This window comes from Neoarius graeffei, chromosome 15, assembly GCF_027579695.1.
Source record: "Neoarius graeffei isolate fNeoGra1 chromosome 15, fNeoGra1.pri, whole genome shotgun sequence".
NCBI classification, from domain to species: domain Eukaryota; kingdom Metazoa; phylum Chordata; class Actinopteri; order Siluriformes; family Ariidae; genus Neoarius; species Neoarius graeffei.
In genome coordinates this window covers 65408218-65425363 of record NC_083583.1, presented here as the reverse complement: position 1 = coordinate 65425363, position 17146 = coordinate 65408218, and the positions used below count along the sequence as shown (strand labels likewise).

The 17146-nt window shown below is 39.3% G+C and overlaps 1 protein-coding gene across 1 annotated transcript; it reads left to right on the top strand.

Moving 5' to 3' along the window:
* Nucleotides 1–6508: 6508 nt before the first annotated feature.
* LOC132898947 (uncharacterized) lies at nt 6509–13768 on the top strand. The gene is made up of 5 exons (XM_060940611.1): nt 6509–6544; nt 10511–11527; nt 12103–12258; nt 12438–12530; nt 12933–13768. Exons 2-4 carry the CDS (start codon nt 10520–10522, stop codon nt 12459–12461), a joined length of 1188 nt encoding a protein of 395 aa, XP_060796594.1. The 5' UTR covers nt 6509–6544; nt 10511–10519; the 3' UTR covers nt 12462–12530; nt 12933–13768.
* Nucleotides 13769–17146: the final 3378 nt, after the last annotated feature.

Below are 17146 nucleotides of genomic sequence, written 5' to 3'. Positions count from 1 at the left end.
ATACCAGAAAAATTCAGTTGAAATCAAGCCATTTGAGGCAAATTGGTCCGCCTCTGAAAAAACTTGCCATTTGAATTTCCTGGCAAACGTTGATTTTCGTGACGTCATCTGCGGGACGCCTCCCTCTGAATCCGACGTCAGCGCTGGTTTGTTTATGAGAAAATGACCTGGTGGTTTTCTGCAAATTTCTTCAACATTATCGCATAATTATTAAAATGGTTAACAGATGTATCGTAGGAGGGTGTAGCAACACCAGTCATGATGGGATTAGTACTCATCGTTTCCCAAAAGACCGGACAATGAGAGAGAAATGGGAGTGCTTGGTCTACACAGGCTGTGCACTTAAACCATGCAAAGCTCGCGCAGCCTGCTGGCGCTTTCACAGATAATGTCACGAATCTGACTCCAGACTCCCTTGGGATTTTTCCAGACGCATTTTGTTATTTTATTTTTTTCTGCTGTAGACAGATGGCCTTGTGCAAAATTACTGTTCTGGATGAGTGTGTAAAGGGACATACTTTCATATAAAAAAACACGAAATTGGTCCAGAGTATGCACTTTAAGGCCGAGGCCTTTGACAGCTATAGACCAAAATCATATAAATAAAAATTTATGGTGAAAGTAAGAAATACCGTTACCGACTTGCTCAACTAAGACTGATTTGACTTCACTGATTGTGAGTTGACTCTCATTAAAACAGGATAGGTGTTATAACTTATGCAACATACATGTACATGCATGCATTTTCACTGATAAAATGTAAAAGGCTAATTAAATAATCAGATAAACTGAGACAATCACATTCTGAAGCAAATTAAATAACCTTATACCAGTAACTTAAATACACAATACAAGTTACATGTATTAATCTAAATGCAGGTAAACAATGAGTTGTTTTTGTTGTTTTTTTATCCAAATGAGAGTCGGAGCTTACCCGTCTGTGTTCTCGCTTCTTGAAGGCCGATCTTGTGGCCGATTGTTTTGAAACAACCTGACTTTCAGTTGTTCATTCAGTTCTCCATTCATTCACTTCTTCCACGTAAGGGCGAGATGGCAGCAGTATCCAGTTTAGAAATAAGACGGCTGGTCCACTCATTCTCTATTTTGTCCATACGGAGTACTCCACCATTACTGCTCAGCTCAGGCAATTACTAAAACCCAGGATGGGACGGAACATCACCGATTTTAGCAACAACTATGGGGAGGTCACTGCCCGAGCAATATGTCCCATCCCATTCCATCCCGGGTTTTAGCAACAACCCTCGGCTCACTCTGGGAGGACCGGTGCAACTGAACTTTGCTTTTTAAAAAAAATAAATAAAATAAATACTTTCCTTTTCTTGTAGTTTTCTTTTCCGTTAATTGTTGATACTGCACCCTCTTTCAATACAGGCTTATAGCCAACACTCCTCAACAGATCAGAGGTTTCGTACAAGTCTTCAGTAAAATGTGCAGATCAGAGGATAGACCACTTTGTAGGCACCCAATGTGCCCGTGAACTTCTCGCAAAATGCGTCCAAATCTTTGCAGTTTGAACATTCTTGGGCCATGAATGCAATGTAAATCCACCTTCTGTCGTGTTGCTGGCGGGTGCAGCAGCACATCTACGTGGCATGGCGATAAATTAGCTCAAAATGGAGGATCGGAGTTGCAGTCAGCTCTGTGTTTTAGTATAGCGGAAATGGCGATGAGACCAATAGACTTCCTGCTGTGACGTCACAGACGTCAAGGTCATTCACTTAGACCGCTACCTATATGAATCACTTTAATCATAAAAATTACTATCTTAGACTTATTGTTAATGCTTAAAACTATTCCTTTCCCATTCTTGAGGTCTCAAGGCATTTATAAACGAAAGTGAGGCCATGGCTCTGCATATATGCTTTAAGTTTCCCTGTATGTCATTTACGATCAGCTGCCTTATCATGCAAAATTGATTGTTTGAATTATACCCTGCCCTCCCACTAAAGATGACATACTGTCTGGGAATAAAAGATAGCGTTCACCTAATCATCCTTTGGTTAATGTTAATTGCCACTAACAGTCAGTCATTAGTCTGAGAGACAATTAACTGGATGAGCTTTGTAATGTGTTTTCCTTAAAGCCCTATTTCATGGCACTGATGAGAAGCAGAAAGTCAGACAACGTCTTACATTCTAGCGTAGCTGTAAGAGAGGTGCTGCAACACACGGGTAATGATTGTGATAATTACTTACTTACGGACACAGCTGGCATGCTATATTTCCTTTTCAATTAAATTACTCAGGCAATCTAGTACTGCTGCCGTAGCAACAGTGGCCCTTTATTGTTCTTTGACTTGAATTTATGCTTGACGTCAAGAACAATTTTTGTGTGCGTGTGTGTGTGTTCGTGGAAAATTGACAGTGACTGGTTTTCAGCATAAAATATGAAAAACAGCAGTGTCCAAAACAAACATGAGCACAGCAATATCCTTTATAAAATAATAAATGCCAAATATGATCCTCAAAACTGGATTTCCTAACCAATGCCTAGTATTATCTTCCAAAGTTAATTTCCTTCAACTCGACAAAAATATTTTACGTGTAATTTCCTGGTGTGAAAAAATAGACTTGGCTTTGATTTAGACTGAGTCATTGTCAGCAAGCAACAAATAGTAAATTAAGCACAATAGGAAATAAGGTTAATATTGTTAGAAATAATACAATCAAACATATCTCTGTATGGTATGTTTAATTATAGCTCGATGTAAAGAGAGTGTCAAGATTAACAGTTGGAGTAAATATTGAAGTTTGTTTAATAAATAAATAAATAAATAAATAAATAAATACACACTCCCTGTTGGCTCTAGATTTGCCAATGGCATGACTCTATTCCTATGCATTCATGTGGATGAATCAAAATTTCGTATTTTATAAATTATTACCACAGCTTGATGGCTGTTTTGTCACATTACAAGCTGGAATTAAAATGAATTTTTGGGTAAGCACCATTTGATTTCCATAACATGCCTACCACTTTAAAGGTGCAAATTGTTTTGTTATTCATCTCATCTCATTATCTCTAGCCGCTTTATCCTGTTCTACAGGGTCGCAGGCAAGCTGGAGCCTATCCCAGCTGACTACGGGCGAAAGGCAGGGTACACCCTGGACAAGTCGCCAGGTCATCGCAGGGCTGACACATAGACACAGACAACCATTCACACCTACGGTCAATTTAGAGTCACCAGTTAACCTAACCTGCATGTCTTTGGATTGTGGGGGAAACCGGAGCACCCGGAGGAAACCCACGCGGACATGGGGAGAACATGCAAACTCCGCACAGAAAGGCCCTCGCCGGCCACGGGGCTCAAACCCGGACCTTCTTGCTGTGAGGCGACAGCGCTAACCACTACACCACCGTGCCACCCTGTTTTGTTATTGTGACACAAAAAATAATTAAGGTGAAAAAACAGAAATCTGGAGTGTGCATAGGTATTCACCCCCCAAAGTCAATACTTTGTAGAGCCACCTTTTGCTGCAATTACAGCTGCAGGTCTCAAGGTGTATGTCTCTATTAGCTTAGCACATCTAGCCACTGGAATTTTTGCCCATTCCTCAAAGCAAAACTGCTCCAACTCCTTCAAGTTAGATGGGTTGTGTTGGTGTACAGCAATCTTCAAGTTATCCCACAGATTCTCAATCGGATTGAGGTCTGGGCTTTGATTAGGCCATTTCAAGACATTTAAATGTTTACCTTTAAACCACTCCAGTGTAGCTTTAGTAGTATGTTTATGGTCATTGTCTTGCTGGAACGTGAACCTTTGTCCCAGTCTCAAACCCATGGCCGACTCAAACAGGTTTTCCTCCAGAAGTGCCCTGTATTTAATGCCATCCATCTTTCCTTCAGTCCTGACCAGCTTTCCTGTCCCTGCAGATGAAAAATATCCCCAAAACATGATGCTGCCACCACCATGCTTCACTGTAGGAATGGTGTTCTCAGGGTGTTGGGTTTGCGCCACACATGGCATTTCCCATGATGGCCAAAAAGTTCAATTTTCATCTCATCTGACCAAAGAATCTTATTCCATATGTTTGGGGAGTCTGCCACACACTCCAAAAAGTCACCCAGGGCATGTTTGATTAGCAAACCTGAAATATGTTCACATTAAATGAATTAATCATGTTTATCTCCATTAAATTATTTGTTCTTGTTTGTTTAATGTGAATCAAAGAAAATTCAGATGAATTAGATTCATTCATTTCAATGCAATGAGAATGAGGTCCTTCAAATCAATGACTCTGATAGGGAGAGCTATTACGCATGTGCCACACCTACCGGATGCAGAGAAATTTCTGGAAGTCGGAGTGGAAAGTTTGACCGCCAGCACATGCAAGAATTGTTTGCCAAGGTAAGTAATTCAGATATATATATATATATATATATATATACACGAATGCATTTATTTAAACAACGTGAGTGATAAATTGTACACATTAGACATTTGTGAGTTTGTCACCAGTTGAGGCTTTAGTTGCCGGTGATGGCCGGGTATCCGTCCGCGGCTTCAGCAGTTCACTCAGACTGTATTTCATTTTCTTTGCGGTCCTGACTGCTGCTGCTGAGAACAAGAGACATGCTAGCACTCGGTAGCATCCGGGACAGCTGGGGGGGCTGCAGACACAGCCACCACCACACAGGACTAGAAGCCCATAGGTGATGATTTCATTTGCATAAGTCTAGCGTTTATTTTTGGGCAAAAAATCCCTTATGTTGTATTAACCTTTGAAAACAATTTCTCTTTTTACCAGAAATACATCCCAAAATAAAGTAGTGTCCCATGCCCTGAGATTTGTATGCACCTCAAAAATACATGGCAAGTTGTTAATATTTTCGTCATTGTGTATCTGTTATCTCGTTGGCATGTAGCATTGTACCAGGAGTTTATTCAGCCTTGTTTTTTCCCCTGGCCTGTATTTGGGTATTTTGTATTTGAGGAAATGTAGTACTAGTGCATCTCAAAAAATTAGAATATTGTGAAAAAGTTCAATATTTTCCATCAGTTATTTAAGAAAGTGAAAATGTTATATATTATAGACTCATTACACATAAACTAAAATGTTTCAAGCATTTTTCTATTTTAATCTGTATGGCATACAGTACAAAAACATAAAAAAAACATCTCAAAATATTAGAATATTTAATTTCGAGTTTGAGTAAAACAGTATGAACACAGTGTATCTCTCGGTCTAGTTCAGTACACACAACCACAATCATGGGGAAGACTGCTGACTTGACTGTTGTCCAGAAGATATTCACTGATGCCCTCCACAAGGAGGGTAAGCCACAAAAGGTCATTGCTGAAAAGGGTGGCTGGAAAAGGTGCACAAGCAACAGGGATGGCCGCAGTCTTGAGAGGATTGTCAAGAAAAGTTGATTCAAGAACTTGGGAGAGCTTCACAAGGAGTGGACTGAGGCTGGTGTCAGTGTATCGAGACCCATCACGAACAGACATCTTCAAGAAAGGGGATACAACTTTTGCATTCCTAATATCAAGCTACTCCTGAGCCAGAGACAATGTCAGAAGTGTCTTATCTGGGCTAAGGAGAGAAAGAAATGGACTGCAGCCCAGTGGTTCAAAGTCCTCTTTTCAGATGAAAGTACATTTTGCATTTAATTTGGAAATCACGGTTCTAGAGTCTGGAGGAAGAGTGGAGAGGCACAGAATCCAAGGTGTTTGAAGCCTAGTGTGAAGTTTCCACAGTCTGTGATGATTTGGACCAACATCTGCTGGTGTTGGTCCACTGTATTTTATCAAGTCCAAAGTCAACACAGCCGTCTACCAGGAGATTTTAGAGCACTTCATGCTTCCATCTGCTGACGAGCTTTTTGGAGATGCTGATTTCCTTTTCCAGCAGGACTTAGCACCTACCCACAGTGCCAAAACTACTACCAAATGGTTTGCTGACCATGATATTACTGTGTTTGATTGGCCAGCCAACTTGCCTGACCTGAACCCCATAGAGAATCTATAGGGTATTGTCAAGAGGAAGATGAGAAACACCCGACCCAAAAATACAGATATGCTGAAGGCCACTATCAAAACAACCTGGGCTTCAATAACACCTCAGCAGTGCCACAGACTGATCACCTCCATGCCACAGCGCATTAATACAGTAATTCATGGTAAAGGAGCCCCAACCAAGTATTGAGTGTATAAATGAATATACTTTTCAGAAGTTGGACATTTCTGCATTGTAAATCCTTTTTTTGATTGATCTTAGGGAATATTCTAATAATTTGAGATACTGGATTTCTGATTTTCATTAGCTATAAGCCATAATCATCAAAATTAAAACAAAAAAGGCTTTAAATATTTCACTTTACATGTAATGAATATAGAATATATGAAAGTTTACCTTTTTGAATTAAATTATGAAAAAAGGAACTTTTTCATGGTATTCTAATTTTTTGAGATGCACTAGTATATTTATTTATCATTTACTAATGTTTTTGATTTTGTTTTTCTCTTTTCTTTCAGTGACGTGTATGTGGCAGTGCAAGCATTGTGTCACTAGAGAGAGTCGTAGGTACAGATTACTTAAACATTATAAACTACATCATCATTATGGAAGAAGCCAACATTTTCTGTGCATATATGTAAATTGTCCGTGCACATTCAAGACATGGAGTGGATTCAACACCCATGTCTATAAAGCTCATTCATCTCAGGTTACACAGACAGCTTCCAGTTCAGTAACTTTTAAATGCAAGTTATGTGAATGCAGTGACCTCTCCACTGAGAGAGATTTTTTTTGTTCATATTGGAACACATCTGCGAAGTAACGAGACAGTTAGTTGTGTGTTTCTTGGTTGCCCTTTCAAGACAAATGTTTACAGCACATTTTATACACACAAAAACAGGAAGCATCATCCACACACACTGAAAGATCTCAAAGCCAGTGTAGTTACATTTGTGGACCCGTTGCAAGTGTCAGATACCTCTGATAATGTGAGGGCTGGCTGTTCTGCTGATGTATCATATGGTGAAGTTGAAACTGAGTCAGTGATAGAAAGTGATGACGGTGCTGTTGAAAATCTGCAACAACTAATTGAGAAAAAAATTAGCGGTAATATTGTTGAAATTAGAATATATATTTCATATTCCAGCAAAAGGAGTAGATGAGTTATTGGAAGAGTTGCATTTTTTGTTAAGTTCAGCTACAGTAGTGCACCTGTCACAAAGCATACAATTACAGAAATTTTCAATAGCCATAATCTCCATATCGATCAGGTTATCGAAGAACTTGCCAATTCTGTATGTGTTTCTAACCCTGTGGCTAAAGTTTTGGGCAAGTGTTGCCACATCTTATAAAAGAAAACAATACTACAAGCTAAATCTTAGGGTTGTAGAGCCTGTTGAGTATATTTTATCTGTAGACCAAAGGAGGTAATTTCAGTACATCCCTTTATTGCAGTCATTGTAGGAAATACTGAGTCACAATAAATTACTGAATAGAGTGATTGAAGAACACATAGCTCAAGAAAATAGAAAGGATTTGCATGGTGATCAGCTGGTTTACACGTCTTTTCGAGATGGTGAGCATTATAAAACAAATAGCTTTCTAGCAGTTGATGCGTTGAGAATTTCCACAAAACTTTACATTGACGATTTTGAGGTTTGTAATCCTCTTGGGACCTCACGTAAAAAGCACAAGCTTTGTGGTGTATACTGGGTCTTGGACAATTTGCCTCCTTGCTCTCATTCTGCTCTCTCATCCATTTATTTGGCTGTTGCTTGTAAAAGTGAAGATTTGAGGAAATTTGGGTACGAAAAAGTCTTTGATCCATTTTTGAAAGATCTGGTCATTTTGGAGCAACATGGTGTGTTCATCAGTCAGTTGAAAGAGTGTATCAAAGGCACTGTGAACAGCGTAATAGCTGACAATCTAGGAGCCCATGGGCTGGCAGGTTTTGTAGAAAGTTTTTCTGGGAAATACATCTGTAGATTCTGCACTGCCAAGAAATCTGAAATCCAGTCATTGACTGCTGGTGTGTTTGAGCGTCGAACGCGGGAACTTCATGAAGCCCATTTGAAGCGTGCACTCGAAACAACAGGTGCGTGCTGTGGAGTTAAATGGGATTGTATTTTGAGTAAGAATCTCACCCATTTTCATGTCACTGCAGGCTATCCTCCAGATGTAGCACATGATCTGTTGGAGAGCATAATACCTGTGGAGCTCGCTCATTGTTTTTCTCTTTTTATCTCTAAAAAGTATTTCACCTTAGAAAAACTTAACAATTTAATCCAAAATTTTGAGTACAAATGGGGAGATAAAACCAATTGGCCTCACGCAATACCGCAGACTTTCTCAGTTAAAAAAAGCATTGGTGGAAATGCACATGAAAATTGGTCTCTGCTTAGATTGTTGCCTCTGATTATTGGTCCACTTGTTTCAGAGGATGAACCTATATGGCATGTTGTTTTGGATCTCAAGGACATAGTGGAGCTTGTTGTAGCCCCTGTCCACTCTGATGAGTTGATTGCATATCTTGAGTGTAAAATCAGTGAACATCGCTAGAGATACCAAGAGCTTTTTCCAAACAGCCATCTGCTCCCTAAACATCCTTATTTGGAGTATTATCCTGCTTTGATTCACCTCTTTGGGCCTCTTATCCATAAATGGACTATGAGATTTGAGGTGAAACATAGTTTCTTCAAACAGATTGCTCGCCATACCACCTGTTTTAAAAACATTCCTCTCACACTTGCCAGAAAACACCAGCTCACAATTGCCTCAGATTTGCACTATTCTGACCATAGGACACCTTTGCTGGTAACTAGTGTGTCATCAGTACCAATTGATATTTTGCAAAGCAACATTGCAACTGCTATTAAAGGTGTCATTGCATCGTTTTTTTCATTAATTGTGCGGTGGTCTCTAGTATGAACCGGCCCTGTGAGCCGGTTTTGGTGAAAAAAATGCTGTGGTGCTCCTGTTTCAGGCTGTTCTAGTTTGGTGGAGGAGTGGGTGGGGAGAGAATGACAGGATTTCAGCTCTTACTCATGACATGTAAACATATCGCTTCTGATTGGCTAACAGCACTGTGATGCTCCCTCCGGTGGGTTATGGGCGAGGCCATGACTACTAATTTTCGAAGTGACATAAGTTCATAGGACGTTTTTCCGTCTATTTTCTGTCATAGGCTAATACAGGGAATAGGGGTAGAAGAACATTTTCACGTGCAGCATGCATATGCAACTCGGAGTGACCTATGGTATTTCAAAAAGAGCAAGTATTAAACGGTTTGTCGTGGAATGACACCTTTAAGCAAAGATTACCAGATGAGACTGATGTCCATATTACAAAAAGTGTGTCATACAGTGGTATGAACTACAACAAAGGAATGATTGTAGTCCACGGGCAATTATTTGGTCTTCCTGAGTTTGCCGAAATTCTGCAGATTTGTGTTTTGCAAGGCAAGATACATTTTATTGTGAAAAAGTTATCCGCTTGGAATAGAGAGCACTTCAGATCTTTTGAACTCGACACGTCACATGTGAGAGAGGTGTCTCTGATTGAGCATGGGGAACTACTCGATGACTATCCGTTAGCTGTCTATTCAGTGGGAGGCCTGCATCTGGTTACACTATTGCCTCGGTCACAACTGGCCGTACGTGCTCCTACGGCCGGTCTATGTGCAAAAAACGCAAGAAACGCACGGAGGGCGCACGTGAAACGCACAGAGGGCGCGCGTGTGACGTGCTGATTTTCGAGCCGTAGACTGACCGCAGACCGGCCGCAGAGGTTCTTTGTCATGTCAAACAAACTCTACGGGCGCTTAAGTTTTTTTCAGGTTGCAAGACAAACTTACGGCCAACGTGCGTCTTTCTCCACGAACAAAAAAAACGCAGCGATTTGGGAAATGCCAAAAATTGCATGGCCAAAAAATCGTACATCCGGTTGTTACGTAGGCTTAAAGAGACACATTAACTTAATTGGAAGATGGGAGTAATGTTTGTAAGTATTTTTTCCCCACATCATGTGGTATAGTAAGTCGTAAAATCATACAAGGTATGATTTTAATGATGAATGAATGTATTAATTTATTATTTTTAAGTAATCAGTTAAGTAATCAAGTCCACAACCAAAATATATTAATTAATTTACATTATAAGACAGAAAATGATCAAATTTGAGAAGCTTGGACCAGAGAATGTTCAGAATTTTTTTTTTTGTGGAAAAACAGGTTAAATCAGAATAGCTGTTAAGCAGAGTAATACATATCACATAAGATCCTAGTTTTCTCATCTCATTATCTCTAGCCGCTTTATCCTTCTACAGGGTTGCAGGCAAGCTGGAGCCTATCCCAGCTGACTACAGGCGAAAGGCGGGGTACACCCTGGACAAGTTGCCAGGTCATCACAGGGCTAGATCCTAGTTTTGATTAAAAATAAATATCAACACTTGCCTAATTATAAATTATTGTAAGAGACTGTGTGTTTTTTCATTGTGAAATATTCAGCCAGTGTTTTTTTGTTTTTGTTCAGGTCCACACAATGGCCCAGCCCATAAGACTGAAGGTTATCCTTGGTGAAGATGATGCCAGGAAGCTAATTCTGCCAGCAGGGATACCGGACTCCATACAGGAATTGTGCCAGACAATGAAGACCAGTTTTGGATTGCAAGAAGATTTTCGGCTTCAATATCAAGATGCTGATTTTGGAAATGAGTTCGTAAACCTGTTGGTGACCTCCGAAATACATGACAAAGCAACTATAAAGGTTGTATACTTGGGTATTCACAACAATGATGACACAATGACACGTCAACCTCTAGCAGTCCAAGGATCAACAGATTCATTGTCAGTCTCCTCGGTTGAAACAGATAATACAGAGCCCACTTCATCTTCAGGTTCATCACCATCTACAAGGCTGTCAGTTTGGCCAAGTGTCTTCACAATCCCTAGTTTCAACTATGACGCTGAACTGCAACTTGACAAGGCCAATACTGAGTGCAGTGTTAGTGGAACTCATTTGAGCCCCTCACCGAAACTGAAATCACACGTTTTGGAGAAACTGGCCGAAGAAATCATTAAATTCAAAGCCTACCCAACTGACAATGATCTGAATGATGTTGCAGAAGCTCTTGTGAAAAAGCATCCATGTCTGAAGGAGCAGGGATCCTTCAATGGCTGTTATGGGTGGAAGATTAGCCTCAAGTATAAGATGGCCAACTTCAGGACCAAACTAAGAGGCCTTGGATGTCATGAGGTGACCATAAATTCACTGAAGAACAAGGCCCAAGACAAAGCAGCCTTGAATGTGAAAAAGCCCAGAAGGGCAGAAGTCAATTACTGTCCACAGCATCCAAAAGGAGAAACGACGGACACTCTGGAAAACGAGAGAATTGCACTGCTTTCAGAGATTAAGAAGAGAAACAATGACCATGTAGTGGCACTGAAAATGGAAAAGACTTTCTCATATAGAAGACAAGAAGTTCTTCAAGGACAGCCTCTCATTGCAGACTTCAAAAGCAGATGGCCAGTTCTGTTCACTCAGAAAGAGGTGAATGTCCTACAGTACTATGTGTTCAGGCTTTATGTATACCTCAAAGTGTGTGCACACAAGTACAGGAAGATAATGACAAATCAAATATAGTGTTGACCAGTTGTTTGTCTTTTTTTAACACCAAACCATGGAAAAAAGTGGAATGATGATGACATTTACACTATACAGGGCTGTACATTTACTTTATTATGTGGTAGCACTGCGTGATTCATATAAACTTGTTTATAATATCCAGTTTATATTTTTAATATGAAGACTAATTAACATTCTTTTCTCCTTATTGACAAGACCCTTAGAATAAGCTTTCATATTGTTGAACTGATTAATGGTTGAAGCCTCAGACTCTACTGTTTAAAAAGGCTGCAGGTCTTTAAACTGGTTAACATTCATCCTCTCTCTGTCCTCCCTCGTCTCTGTCCTCCTTCCTCCACTATCGTGAATCAATTTTTTTCTCCCACCCCTAATATCATGATCGAACAGCTACAGTAATAGTTCACTGTTCATCCTTCCTGTGTTGTATATTGTTGTGATGTTCAAATAGGATGAGTGACACGTGTATTGTTGTTTTTCAGATCGACAACAAGTTCATGCGCATATCAACTGTACCTCTGTTGTCTGCATTCTTTGCTGAGCTCGACCAACACTCTCCACACATGATGGAGCTCTTTGGAGGGAAAGGTGGAGCGGCTGGGAAAAAAATTAGACATATCATGGTGGCCATTTCCAAGGTTCGCATTAAAATGTGTAGACCTATGCTTAATACTTTTTATGTCTCTGTCATGACAATTGCGTAAGCATAAATATGTATGTAAGCAAAAGTTCCACAAATCCGTTAATACTGTGGAGTTCTTTTTTGGAACTGCTAAAATGCAGAATATTGTCAAAATTGGTTCCCTTTTTCCCTCAGGATGACACAATACATACAAGATGAGCATGCATCCTCAAGTCCTTGTGCATCTGCCTGAGCGAAGACCATGAGAAACTCGTGAAGGAATATATGGTGAGTTACATACTCTAGAAAACTGCAGGTTAACATGGTGCTTTGGTAAAGGCTGGCCAATTTTATGCAGTGTTCTTGATGTGGTTGATTGATCCATATTCTCTCGAAACCTGTAGCTCTTGCATAGTGATTACTGGTCTCTGTTACTTCCTTTCCCAGTTCTCAAATGAATAAAGCATTCATTTGGACATTCCTGTAAGCACTAAAGGCCGGTGCTCACAGGGATTTCCAACCTTAGATTTCACTTTGTACCATTTCCATAATGTAGACATCTGTATTACTTCTGTACATCTCCAACTGTACAACTGAATTTGTACTTCTTTTCTGCATAAAGTTCTAAGTCTATTTCCACACTGTCTAGACTCATATCAAATGTATTTATTGTCATATTTTACTCCACAGGACACAGATACTGAGGCCAACACTTCAATGGAGCAAACTGTGATGGGAGTGTACATCATACAGAAGTAGGCAGACCCTGGAGATGATCCAGAGGACATCGGTGTCCTGATTGAAGGTGTGGAGGTCCTCAGTCGTTTGGGGGACACTGTGATTGCCTGTGCTCTGTTATTTGGACTGATATACTGTCTGAACCTGAGCTACCCACCCGAGCTCAAATGTACTTTTGAAGTCCTGCAGAAGCTTCTACTGAAGCTGGATGGGCAGAGGTTGTCATCCAAGGCACAGTTCCTGAAAAACAAGCTTATAGGGTGAATAGGCTTGAAGAAGACTGATTCAAGCATGGCATTTGTCCACATCTCCGCCAATGCAGATTTTTGTTTTTGAAAGTTCAGAATTAGAAGAAAAATGTTCCAACAGACAATTTAGTTTGCACAATGGACTGAAATTAAGATTGTCGTCTCATATGTTAAAAATGGAGATGACACAGAACAGTGTTTTTGAACACACATTCAGACTGGTTTTACTAGATGGACAGTTGTGGCTGGAGCAGTTGTATTCATACGGGTTTTCAAAAACAGTTTCTGTGAGTGGCGCAGTCATACTTGCACTTTGAGCTCCTAAAGTTGAGTATTATTTACAAAGATTTTCTGACATTCCTTTGACAGTAATTTTTCACCATTTCTGATTTAAAAACAAAAAACAGTGCACGTGTTGATTGTAATGATTCAGTGTTTAAAATGATAACATGCGTATTTTTATAGTTATGCACACATTTCATTTTTACAAACGTTTGAAGTTTAGTTGTTGCACTTAAAATTTTAAAACTTGAAATGACACCAGTCATGCACAAATCCTGGAAGATTGTTTTAAGGCTGTTTTCTTACACAGTCTCAATTATTTTGTTCATAAAATATTCTACAAGCATTTGTGACAAAGGTTGAAAAAAAATGTTGCATGTTGAATGTTAAACTTTAAATTTTGCAAGACTGTAAATGCTGAACTCTGAATACAGCATTCCCAAATGCATCATATGGTTAATATTTGACACAAACAACTTGAGTCTTAGAGAAAATTGGTTTAATTGATCCTGGAAGGATTTAAGACACTGTTTTAGTCAGCAGTTAAGTTGTACTGTGGCATATTGTGGAGATGCATCAAACAAAATAAGACAATGGTAAAGATCCGGTGTCAGTTCTATGTTGCACCCAAATGTTAAATAAATTGTAAATGTTTTTGCATATTCTTTATGTATGTTAGTGGATCTTTGATAATTTAATTAAACATATTGCTTACACTAACTGTGAAAAGAACACTAAAACAAGATTTACATTAGTATAACAGACAAAACCAATATTAGTTCATCCAACAAGATTTACATTAGTATAACAGGCAAAAGCTATATTAGTTCATCCAACATGATTGAATTGTGTTGCACTAACTTAATTTACTTAAATCAGACTAACACAGTCAAGATAGACTGACTTAACATGATTTCTTTAAATGGAATATAGGTGGCAAGATAAAATTACGTTCATCCAATGAATTCTTTTTTTGAGTGCATGCTGTTGGGCAAACTCCAAACGTGTTTTCTTATTTTTTTTCTTTTCTTATTTTTTTTTCTTTAAGCAATGTCTTTTTTTTTTTTTCTGGTCACTCTTCCATAAAGCCCAGCTCTGTGGAGTGTACAGCTTAAAGTGGTCCTATGGACAGATACTCCCATCTCCGCTGTGGATCTTTGCAGCTCCTTCAGTGTTATCTTTGGTGTCTTTGTTGCATCTCTGATTAATGCCCTCCTTGCCTGGTCTCTGAGTTTTGGTGGGCGGCCTTCTCTTGTCAGGTTTGTAGTGGTGCCATATTCTTTCCATTTTGCTATAATGGATTTAATGGTGCTCCCTGGGATATTCAAAGTTTGGGATATTTTTTATAACCTAACCCTGATCTATACTTCTCCACAACTTTGTCTCTGACCTGTTTGGAGTGCTCCTTGGTTTTCATGTTGCTTGCTGAGTAGTGTAGCAGAGTCAGGGTCCTTCCAGAACAGGTTGATTTATGTAGACATGATGTGACAGTTCATGTGACACTTTGATTGCACACAGGTGGATCTTAATCAACTAATTATATGACTTATGAAGTGAATTGGTTGGACCAGCTCTTATTTAGGAGTTTCATATGAAAGGGGGTGAATACCTATGCACACTCCCGATTTCTGTTTTTTTTTTCAGCTTAATTATTGTTTGTGTCACAATTTTAAAAAAGGCACTTTTAAAGTGATAGGCATATTGTGTAAATCAAATGGTGCTAACCCCCCAAAAATCCATTGTGTAAATTAAATGGTGCTAACCCCCCAAAAATCCATTTTAATTCCATCTTGTAATGCGACAAAACAGGACAAACACCAAGGGGGATGAATACTTTTGCAAGACACTGTAAATGCTTCATAAATTACTATTATCGGTTCACCCATGAAGCAGGATACAATAAGCTTTAACTAAAAAATAGATAGATTGATAGATAGACTTTTTGACGAAATAATCCACCAAGTTGTATAAGCATTTTGGAACCATTTGTACAATCTCAAGACAGAATAAGCGATTGAGGACTTTGCAGTGAGCCTTTTCTGGGTGGCTCATTTGAACGATGTGTTTGTTTTGCAAAGTGAATGCTAAGAGTCTCAGTTGATTTATCAGAAGTGAAAGCCTTGTTCTGAGTTGATAGACCTCTGACATGAGGAATAGTGCTTCCAGAAACTGCAGACAGCACGTGTCTCTGAATCCACCTGACATCTATGAGGAAATGTGTGTCCTGTTGCACGTGCTCCTTTAAGCAGCGTTGTTGCTTTTCTGTAACCTTGAAAATGCTTCAATGCATGAAGACCAGGAAAAATGAGTTTTTTCGTGCAATCTTGAACTGGCAAAATGAAGAGATGGTTGGGGGGTGGGGGAACAACTGACAAGGTTACATTAATATAGCATCCAGGATTTGGTCGTATAAATGTTTTGAATATGTTGTGAATATTTTTTTATCTATTAAGGCACTTTTATGAATTAAATATTCTACATTTATTTTTAAATATATGTTATAGATTGTAATACACTATTTCACTGTGTTCAGTTCAGTAAAACCTATTAGTCTTGACAAGATTACATTCTGCAGTGTAATGGTCTGAAAATTCAATTATATCTCCCTCTTCATTGGGTTCTGCTTTACCAGTCTGTCAGAAGAAGTCAATTGAATGTGGAAAACTAGAGCTTGTTGATCCATTGTCTTCAGTCCATGCTATTTTGGTACATGCTGCATGTGAGCTGAACATGTGCCAAACTGGCATTTCATTCAGAGCAGGGATGAAATGTCAGCAGGAGTCATCTGCATGTCTGATGTCATGCTTTGAAAGAACATCATAACTGCAGCTGATGTGCATGCAGAGTTCAGCTCTACCTAAATTTCCGAACTCGGAAAGAGTCCAGTGAGGACATTAAAATAACAATCATCATGTGCCAACTGTGTGAAATGAAATAAATAATTATATATAATAAAAATAGCATGTACATACAGTCTAGAAAAATCATACATGAATCATGTGAGCCATCAATCACAGAATAGTCATCTTTCTCTTTGAATATGTCTGATTATTTGAGTGTATTTGGACAGGAAATAAATTCATTATTCTAGTTCCAATCCTTAAATAAATTCAACATTCCCTATATGGGCAGCACGGTGGTGTAGTGGTTAGCATGGCCGCCTCACAACAAGAAGGTTCCGGGTTCAAACCCAGCGGCCGGCGAGGGCCTTTCTGTGTGGAGTTTGCATGTTCTCCCCGTGTCTGTGTGGGTTTCCTCCGGGTGCTCTGGTTTCCCCCACAGTCCAAAGACATGCAGTTAGGTTAATGTGGGGCAGCCTTGGGCTGAAGTGCCCTTGAGCAAGGTACCTAACCCCTGACTGCTCCCCGGGCACTCTAGTGTGGCTGCCCACTGCTCTGGGTGTGTGTGTTCATTGCTTCAGATGGGTTAATTGCAGAGGATGAATTTCACTGTGCTTGAAGTGTGCATGTGACAAAGATTTCTTCTTCATATAGCATTATTATTTGTGTAGATGGTGTATGTTTAGTATGTTTTAGTACACAATACCTTTCACTTTACTCAGAATATTTACAAAAGTTATTTTGAGTACAATACTCAAGCGAAGTAGTTCTGGAATGGACAATGGATATTTTCTTG

Bases quoted from the DNA above. Each gene is read 5' to 3' on its own strand.
- LOC132898947 (XM_060940611.1), top strand. From the start codon at position 10,520: ATGGCCCAGCCCATAAGACTGAAGGTTATCCTTGGTGAAGATGATGCC. The intron at 11,528-12,102 runs GTGAATGTCCTA...GTTGTTTTTCAG, and splicing joins TTCTGTTCACTCAGAAAGAG to ATCGACAACAAGTTCATGCG. The intron at 12,259-12,437 runs GTTCGCATTAAA...TTTTTCCCTCAG, and splicing joins TCATGGTGGCCATTTCCAAG to GATGACACAATACATACAAG.